The 9,759-nt window shown below is 54.7% G+C and overlaps 1 protein-coding gene and 1 long non-coding RNA gene across 11 annotated transcripts in view; one reads left to right on the forward strand and one right to left on the reverse strand.

The window, feature by feature from the left end:
• On the reverse strand, positions 1-4,202 carry LOC306655181. 2 transcript variants are annotated; one of them, XR_013762222.1, is made up of 3 exons: positions 4,110-4,202; positions 2,838-3,401; positions 1-1,773 (listed from the first exon to the last, which is right to left on the reverse strand). It is a non-coding gene; the product is annotated as an uncharacterized lncRNA (long non-coding RNA). The 2 variants fall into 2 exon arrangements; XR_013762223.1 differs by having other exon boundaries at positions 1-271; positions 1,593-3,401.
• Positions 4,203-5,012: 810 nt separating this feature from the next.
• The window catches only part of TTC7B (tetratricopeptide repeat domain 7B), a 233,159-nt gene continuing 228,412 nt past the window's right edge, over positions 5,013-9,759 (forward strand). For all 9 annotated transcript variants that reach the window (XM_079129545.1, XM_079129548.1, XM_079129541.1 and 6 more), the window contains exon 1: positions 5,013-5,148. In XM_079129545.1, the coding sequence (XP_078985671.1) occupies positions 5,028-5,148 (121 nt within the window). In that variant the 5' untranslated portion in view covers positions 5,013-5,027. The remainder of the gene's footprint in view (positions 5,149-9,759) is intronic.

Here is a 9,759-nt window from a genome sequence, read left to right on the forward strand (position 1 = left end):
CCTCATCCTGGCAGTGGACACAGACTGTGACATGTTGATATTCTCCCCCCTGGAAAGCTGGGCTCAGCAACAGGACAGGACAGCAACCTTCTTGAGGCTTTCTCCTCTCTGGTTGCAAGTTTGCACCCACTAAGCACAAATGGTTTCAGCTTTGCATGTATCATGATGCTGGAAGCAGGGTCTCCTGGGTCTGGAAATGGGGGTGGTTTTCAGTGTACATGGGAGTTGGCGTGGGTTTCAAGTGGGAGTGGACATTGGTGTCTTGATAAAGCTGCAGGAAGGATAATTCAGGTGTGACATTGCCACAGCAGTGAATATGACACACCAGAGGAAAGGAGGGGCCACCATGTGCACCAACAGGGCAAATTCAATGAGCAAAAAAGCAAGCTGCAGACATGACACCATTTTCGAAAGTTCCAGAACAAGCAAAACCAAACAAGCAGGTATGGGGTTCCACATGACATGCATTATTATAAGAGGTGTTAAGCACATTTAGTGATAGAACAAAGCAAGGGTACCGTAACAAGCAGTCCAGTTCTGGTGTAATCAGAAGTTTGCTGATGTTCAGCTATTGTTTTGGTCGATAGGAGCCTCTTAATTATACATGCTTCTGTGTGCATCAAATATTACATAATTAAAATCCAGCCAAAGGCACAGTGACCTCATTACTCACGCCCCAGGCCTTCGAGCTCTGGTACGGTTTCCAGGCTCCCTGCGGACAATGTGGCAGCACAGCCCACAGCACCCGCTGCCAAGGGGTCACACCTCCCAGGGAAACAAAGTGTCTGCCTGGCTTTGGCAGTCAGATGACAGGGCTGCGGCCCCAGCAGGGCCAGGTGGAAGATGAAAAGAAGTTGCTCCCTCTGCTAGCACATGGAGGCCCCCATCTCTTCCTATTTATGGGTTTTCAACTCCCGCTTAAGCCCAAAGCATCCACTTCAGTGAGTGGACTCCCGCTTCCCTTTGGGCGTTTCCCCTGGGATGCTCGGACCTGGAGGGCACCTGTCCCATGCCTGCCCACGCCCTGCCTTCTACTCATTCACACCAAATGTTCACTGAGCACTTACTGTGTGCCAGGCACCGTCTTCAAGGCTGGGGACACAGCAGTGGACAAAACCATACAAAAACCCTGCCCTCAGGGAGAGTCTGATCTAGTGTGTGTGGGGGTGGGGTGGGGGGAGACAATCTCTGCTGTATCCATACAGTGCAGAAGGGGACAAGAAGAAACCTATGGCATAGTAAGGGCATAGTGTCAGGGTACAGCAGGGAAGGAGTTTAGATGGGATGGTCAGGAAGGCCTGAGGACCTGGCCTTGGGGTAAGTAACCTCAAGGAAGGGAGGAGGGACCATGTGGGTATCTGGCTGAAGAGCCTTCAGACCAGGCCAGGCCCAGGGAATGGCAGAGGCCCCGTGTCTCCTTCCCATGAGCTCCCTCTACCCCAGCCCAACCCACAATCTCCCTCTACCTCTCTCTAGCCTCTCCCTCCCCCCTTACCTCTTCCCCTATCCTAGCTGGATCCAGGCTCTGGAGAGATGAGGTTTTGGGGGTTTGGGAGGTTTCTAGACCACATAGGCTACCCATTAGCACTGACCTTTGGTCTGGCCATGCAGCCCATCTCCACTGCTCCTGGCGACCCATCCTTCCCCATTGATCTATCCTGAAGTCTCCTCTGTTTGGCTTCTTTCCTGCCAGGCACTGCTGGGTTTCAGCACTGGATTTGCCTCCAGGTTGGGATTTTTTACTTCCTTGTCAAACCTGTAATACCTGAATTCCTGAAGAAAAAGATGCTGGTTTAATTACTATTATTAGTATGAATGACTTCCTACTCCTGAATTTACCTGAGTGCCTCCTGCAGGTAATTACTACCTGGAAAACCATTCTGGAAATCTCTCTTCACAGACCACTAGTGTCTCTCTAGGGTTGTCGTGACAGCTGCGAGAATAGCACCAGTGGCGGGCAAGGACCAAAACATGGCAGAGGTGGGAATCACCCCAGAGATGGCAGGGTTGAAGGTCCAGAAGGTTCTTTCTCTCTGTTGGGTCATACTGACAATGTTTGTCAGCTTCTGCTCCCAAGCCTATACCCAGCAACCTGGGCACTCAAGCAAATGGGTGTCAGCCCACAGTGAGGTGGAAGCCTGGAATGTGGTCATAACTATAATGAAAAACTGGAGGCAGGCTACCTTTATAAAGAAAAGAGTCTTATTTAGCTTACGGTCCTGAAGATTCAAGAGCGTGACCCCCACATTAGCCTGGCTCTGGTGAGAACCTTATGTTTGACATGAGCATCTGTGAGAGGGAAAGATGGCCACACAGGAAGCCAGAGAGCTTCAGGGTGGGCTTCATCTGCAAACAGCTCCCTTTCTCACACTCACAAAAGCTCAGGGTACAGAGAGCTACCTTGATCCCTGCAGAAGGCCACCCCACAATGACTTAAGAACTCCTACCAGCCTCTACCTCTTAAAGGCCTCCCCACCTCTCAGCACCACCACACCAGGAATGAAGTTCTTGACACAGGAGCCTGAGGCGTGTACATTCAACCCATGTCCAAACCACAGCAAGTCACATATATTTGTTGTCTTAAATACTAAAGAAAGACGTCTGGAGGCTGATTCTAGACCTTGGAGCTCCCCAGCCTCATTTACTCATCATGCCAGGTCCTGCGCTAGGTATGGGGGACAGAGCTGCAGAATAGCCATTCCCCTTTATTGCATCCTGTCCGTGGCCCAGCCAGGGGCTGCTGCTTTAGGTGAGCAACAGAGAACGAGGTCAAATGCCACTGCCCTCATGGGGCAGGCGACTTAGCGAGGGAGGAGAGGGGGAAGCTGATGATCTACCTTGCATTGGGACAACCGAGGCAGCATAAGCCTTGGTCCCTGGTGCCTGTCATCAGGAGTGCTGCCACAGAGGGAAACAGGCAGTGCTGTGGGCTCACACAGCAGATGTCAGACGGTGAAGGGCCTCTCAGTGACCTCTGACCTGAGAAGACTGCACAGGAATTTCTCTCCTGAGCCAGAGAAGAGAACATTCCAGGCCAACATCTGGAGAGCCGGACTTCTAAGCTGGAGTTGGGTGGGGAGCACTTCCCATGACACGCCTTCTCCATCCCTTCCCTTCCTTCCGGTGCTCTCTCGGTGGAGGCAAAGGGAGAGGATGCCAAAGGGTCCCTGCAGAAACTTGACCTTTCCACTTCCCTGTACCCTGGGCTGTCCCCAGTGTCTGAGGTCATCAGTGCAACGTCCAACATCTCAGAGGAACCGAAAGTTGTGCTGGTCACACTGGACAACATCTGATCTTCCTGTCTCACATCCTGTTTCTATCAAGGTTCCCCACTGGAAACACATGGTCCGCAGTGTCGCTCTTCATAAGCCCCAGGGCTGTGGATGGCATGAGAAAGGAACCTGTAGGTAGAGGGGATGGAGGCAACAGCTTCATCCGCAGTTGCAGTATTTGGAGTCGAGTACCCTCACTTCTTGGTCCAACCAGCACCATCTCTCTCCTGAACTGCTGGCAGTATTCTCGAGTCTGCAACCACAGGCACAACACTCTTCTATTAAATGCTCTCCCTGGATGCCCCACCTCACCAGGGTGAAAGCCACAGTCTTTATAACAGCCCGCAGGGCACAGGAACTACAACTCCTCCCCCCACCTCTGAGCTCAGCTGCTGCTTCACTCCCTGTCCTTCTCTCCTCTCCACTCCAGATGTCAGATGGTGAGAAGCCCTCCTGGCCTCTGCTGTTTCTCCAGACCGTGAAATATGCTGTAACCCCAAGACCTTTGCACTGGCTGTTCCCCCTGCCTGGAACCCTCTTCCCCCACACATGTCCTCATGGCCATATCCTCATGGCTCTAGCAAGACTCTGCCAAATATCAGTGTGATGAGGCCATCTCTGACCATCCCATTAAAAAAAAAATCACAGCTCTCACCCCCTCACTCTGTATCCTCCACTGGATTCTGTTCTGTTTTTTCAAACAACCATTTGTTAAACTTTAACTTATTTTCATTTATTTATTGCAGGTGCTGGGGCTAAGGCCCAGGGCCCTTCACGTGTCAGGCGGCTCTCCACTGAGCCCCAGCCCCAGCACTCCGTTTTAACCTTCTAACTTACTAGTTTATTTTGCTTAATTCTTCATTCCTCTAACTGAAATGGCAGCTCCACCCTGACAGGAGTTTGGTCTTTTCCGTTCAGGGCCGCATCCCCGCACCTAAAATAGCGGAAGACCCCCTGTAATTGTGGCATAAACGCACAGCTGAGACACCTGCCCCTGGCTCTCCGACGACAGGGGTCGAGGCAAGGAAAGCCCACCGGTGGCGGCGATCTCCTCCTAGTGCTCCCTTCCTGGCTCGGTTCGGACCGGCCCTGGGGAACCTCCGGCAGGTGCCGAGGGAGGAGTCTCCGCCCACCTCTGGCCGGATGGCGGCCAGGGCAGCCTGGGCAGCGGGCATCCCAGTAAAGGGCACAGGCCAGCGCGGGCACAGAGGGGCCCCCGGGTGACCGAGATGGCCGCGCGGGCTCGGGCAGGCCTCGCCTCGCACCCGCTGGGGCCGGGACCCTGGCGCCCCGGTGCAGCCCGGCCGTGACCTTCCCGGGCCGCCGCTGCGCGCGGCCCTGTCCCGGGGCCGCCGGCCTCTGCGTGCGGCTCGTGACCCTCTCCGCGCCCAGCGGCCGGCCCCGGGCGCCCGGCCGGGCCGCCTCCTCCGCGCGGTCCCGCTCGCACCCGCCGGCCGCCAGGCCTCGGCCGGCTCCCGCCCTTCCTTGCGCCCCGGCCCGCGCGACCCCGGCCCGCGCTGCGGCTCCGGCCCTGGCCGGCAGGGGCCGCTCCTCGCGGCGCCCGGGGCCCCGCCGCGCCCGCCGCCGCCGCCCGCCTCCCCGCCCCTTCCCCGGCCGGCGCTCCCGTTTCGCCGCCGAGCCGGGAGCCGGAGCCCGAGCCCGCGGCGGCAGCGGGCGGCGGCGAGGGGGCGCCCGGCGGCGGCGGGCCTGCGGGGCCTGCGGGGCCTGCGGGCGGCGGGGCCCGGCCAGGCCGCGATGGCGACCAAGAAGGCGGGCTCGCGGCTGGAGACGGAGATCGAGCGCTGCCGCTCCGAGTGCCAGTGGGAGCGGATCCCCGAGCTCGTCAAGCAGCTGTCGGCCAAGCTCATCGCCAACGGTACGCGCGGGTGCGCCGCCGGGGCTACGGGGAGCAACGCGGCCTCCGCCGGGCCGGGCCGGGCCCCCCGGCGCGGCGGGCGCGGGGCGCGGCCGGGCGGCCGGCGCAGGCCCGGGGTACGCGCGCGGGGGGTCCCGGGCAGCTGGGGTCCCGGGGTCGCGCGGGGTGGGGCGAGGGGTCGTGCCGGCGCCCGGAGTTGGGCGCGCAGGGCGGGCGTCGGCGGAGTCTGGGCGCATCGGCTCCAGAGTCGCCGGGTGCCGGCACCCGGGGCCACCCGGGCCTGGGCTTTGAGAAGTTGGAGGTGATGCGGGGGCGCATCCTCAGGTCACCGCGTGAGCCGATGGCGGGCCACCAGAGTGTGTGTACCGTGCGCTCAGGGGTCCCGAGAACCAGGGTGTTGTCAACATATGGTGATCCAGGGCCCCATGGGGAAGCTCAGACTTGGAGCGTATGGGGGGGTGACCGTGACAGGTTGGGGTGCATGTCCTAGGGTTCAGAGTAGGATGCCGAGGATGCAGACTTGGAGAAGTCAGGGTGGGAATGTAATATAGGAATATGGGGGAAGTTGAGTCAGCGGAGTCAGGAGAGAGAACCTGCTCAAGAGAGGCTAGAATGTTGGGAAATGGAGTTGGGTGGGTGAGGGGCTTGGTGCCTAGAAGAGCAGGGGACTGGGTAGGAGCCCGGTGCCTGGAGTTGGTCCATGACCCCGGTGATTGAATCGGTTCTTCCAACTAATCGAATTAAAATTGCAGCCAAAATCCCATTCCAGAGCACAGCTCCACGTGGCCTTATTTGTTTTGGAAGCAAGTATCTTTAATATTTACTTGTCTTTTAGTACCCGCCAAAACCGCAGGCACCAGTAGACTGACAAGAGGGCAGAGGTTTTGTCCTGCTTCATCTCTGGCTTCCCAAAGCCAGAGATGCATGTAGCTGAACAAAAGCATGAAAGTGAATGAATGAATGAATGAATGTCGCTGCTCATCCAGGAAGGGATATCTGCACCATTTTGAACCTTCTTGCCTCAGACTACCCAGAAATGGAGGGTGATGTCCCATTTCTTTTTCAAGGATAGGTTGTGTTTGTCATGTATGGTATTAGTGCCTTGGAATAAGAACTTGGGTTTGGACACTCTCAACTATGGTACCTTAGTTTGGGCGGGTGTGTTCTGAGTATATGAAGGGGCCGTGATGGCGCTGGGTGTGGAAGAAACCCAGATCCCTCCTGCGCTCAGCTTGGTGGGAAACACTGACTTGTCAGTTATGTGGGCCTGGTAGGGAACCTCTTCCTCCAGTGTTCAGTCCCTGGAGCCTCAAAGGCAGCTTGACCTTGCCCTCCTCGTTAGGGTCACTGGCTTTCCTCACCCTTCTCCTTTCCTGTTTTCCTCCCAATCCACTTGCTTCCTGGTCTTTTGGCTCATTCACTTGACCAATACGCGCATGCCCCACCTGTGCCAGTCACAGAACCATGGGGAACAGCATTGACCAAGCCCTGCCTCCGTGTGCTGACTGTCCTCTGGGGAGTCTGCTCATTTGGGAGTAAATAAGCAAGGTAGCTTCAGGTAGTAAGAAGCGATTTAAAGAAACAGGCAAGTTAACATGATTGAGAATGACGAGTGGGAGCACAAGTGGGCACTCAAGCCACGGAGGGCCCTGGAATGAGAGGAGATGGGCTTTTGGTGGCATTGCCCTGTCTTACGTGCCTTCATACTCCCAGCTGGCCTGGGCTCCCTCTCCAGAGCCTGTTTCATTAGTAGCGCTTGGGGTGGGGTGGAGTGGGGTGGGGTGAGCAGCAGGACATTGTGGTTCATGGGTCTGGGTGCAGGTTCAGATTTGGGAAACTCATAGGAGATAGATTTTTGTCCCAGAGGCTCACATAGTGAGCAGTAGCCCTTGATGATAAAAGGTCACCAAGACTTGAAAAGGTCAAAGAGATTGCACAGGAAAAAAAAAAAAAAAAAAAAAAAAAAAAAAGAAAAGAAAAAAGAAAAGGAACAAAAAAAAAAAAAATGAAAGGCAAACAGGGTTATTGTGGTCTCCTTTAGGTGTCAGGTGCCTGAGGGTGGCTGACACACCTTCCTTTGGCCATGGGGGCTCCCTTGGGCTGGTGTTGGTACTGCTTCCTGGCCCCAGGCCTCCTGGCTCTTCCTTAGACCCCTTTAGATGCAGTGGCACAAGTTCTGGGCAGACTTGTCAGAATCCTTAAGGTAAAGCAATTGCTGCTTGGAATAAGGAAAGCAAGTTCATGTCATGTTACTGGAACTAAGACGGTTACCTTGAGGGCAGCCACAGGCAGAAGGGAGCTCAGTCTTTGGAACCAGCCAGCCTGGGCCTGAGCCCTGCACCTGCCGCTTCTTGACACTGTGACCTTGCTCAAATCACCTAACTACTTGAACCTCAGTTTCCGTGTTTTAGAATGAGGATTAGCAGATTTACCTTGTGGGATTGTGAAGATTAAAGGAGCCCGTCATGCATTCCTTCGACCAGTATTGAGCCCCTGCTGTGGCCATCCACTGTTCTAAGCCCTGGGGATGTACCAGTGAGCAAGACAGACAAAAATGACGGAACCCATCCCGTGTGAAGCCCACTTTCTCGTGGGGAAGGGCAGGGGTGTGGATGCAGAATAGGATCGTTTTGTGTGTAGGTTGCCTGGTTGTGGCGAGTGCTGTCAGAAGAATAAAGCGGGAAGGGAAAAGGTGCTTTGGGAGTAGGGTAGGGGCGGGACACAGGGACAACTAGTTACATAGTAAACTAGGGTTCACCAGAGTGGCCCAGGAAGGCACATGGAGAAGGCAGCTCCCGAGGTAAGACCAGAGGGGGCTGGAGAAGTGCGTTCTAGGGAGGGAACTTGAGGGGGCAGATCCTGTGGGGCCTCGTGGCCATGGTTAAGGCTCTGGCTTCTCTGAGAGGGGACTCTGCAACCCCTTCCCATCAGGGACTCCAAGCAGTGGACACTTTCAAAGTGAGCTGGTTTAGACGTTTTGCCAAGAGATGAATAAGGAAGAAAAGGGCAAATGCCAAGTTGGAAACAGAACCCGGGAAATCTGTTTTCTGCCTCATTCCCCACCCTAGTCACCATTTTATCCATTCTATTTTAGAAACTCCAAATGTGTGGTAGCTGGCTCTGAGCCAGGCCCTGGTGAGTCCCTGTGAGAAAGAGCTGGCCTGGGGGCCGAGGGGCTGCCAGGGCTTCTGCCCAGGACTAGGCTCTGGCTACCTGATTTGTGGACCCGCCACGTGTGCGTCACCTGGAACATGTGAGGAGTGCAGACTTTCAGACCCTCCCCAGCTTGGGAGTCAGGACCCACCCCTGGCCCAGCGTCCAGGGGCTCTGTGGGCACCAAGAAGCCTGAATGCTGTGGCTGGAGTGCAGAGCCGCCCAGGGATCCAGGGGTGAAGACAGAGAACCACTCATGGCTTCTGGGTGACTAAGAGGGGGTCCCAGCCCCTGGAAGGACAGTCTCAGCTGCCCTCTTTCACCAGAATGTCACCCTCCAGCCCCCAAAGGTGAATTCACTGCCCTGCCTGAAGTACAATGATTTGACATCTGAGCTAATATCGGAACTTGCCTGTAGCTGACTAGGTGACCTCGGCCAGTTGCTTTACCTCTCTGAGCCTGCCTTTCCCATCAGTAAGATAGGGTTAATAAGACCAGCTCCATTGGGGGCTGTGAGGATTCGGCTTGATCCCTGTAAACCTTGGCATGTGGCAAACTGTTCATTCTCTCCAGCAGCTCCCTGTCACCGTGTCAAGGCAGGCCAAGTCCTGGTCCTTACCTGGCTGGGAAGAAGGAAAGAGCAGGAGACCCAGACGTGAGACATGGATCTGTGCCTGCTCAGGACTTCCACATGGTTCAGGGTGGAGGCCTGTGTCAGGAGGCCTGGCTAGGCCCACGGACCGCCTTCCTTTGCTGCAGCAGTGGCTTCTCTCTTTCCCAGCCTGGTCATCTTCTTAGGCAAGCTGTTACTGAGCTCACCTAGAACACTCAGGCCCCATATGGTAGTTTTTCCTGGAAGGGATCATTGCTGGTCTCTTTCCTTAAGTTTTTTTTTTTTTTTTTTTGGTACTGGGGATTGTACTCAGGGGCACCCGACCGCTGAGCCACATCCCCAGCCCTATTTTGTATTTTATTTAGAGACAGGGTCTCGCTGAGTTGCTTAATGCCTCAGTGTTGCTGAGGCTGACTTTAAACATGTAATCCTCCTGCCTCAGCCTCCAGAGCTGCTGCGATACAGGGGTGTGCCACCATGCCTGGCCGATTCCCTAAGATTTTTTTGGTTTTGTTTGTTTCAACAATTTTTAAAATTATTTTCAAGGGTTAACTTTATTTTCTTCTGCTTTTCTTAGATTCATCCATCTTTTTTTTCTATAAAACACAATTCATACATCTATATTATTTTTCTTTGTATATAAAGTACCCTTTTCTTTACATATTTAACACGTAAAGTGTATACAAATGGCATATAAATTATTTATACAATTTAAATAAAAATAATAAAGAAATAGGACCTTACAAGTTCCCTAGAAATGCACTAAATAACCCTCTCTGATTTTGTTCTCCCTGTCTTCCCCAGTGTTGGCTATACCCTGAAATTTGTTATTTGTACGTCTCCTC

This window comes from Sciurus vulgaris, assembly GCF_902686455.1.
Source record: "Sciurus vulgaris genome assembly, chromosome: 2".
Taxonomy (NCBI): Eukaryota; Metazoa; Chordata; class Mammalia; order Rodentia; family Sciuridae; genus Sciurus; species Sciurus vulgaris.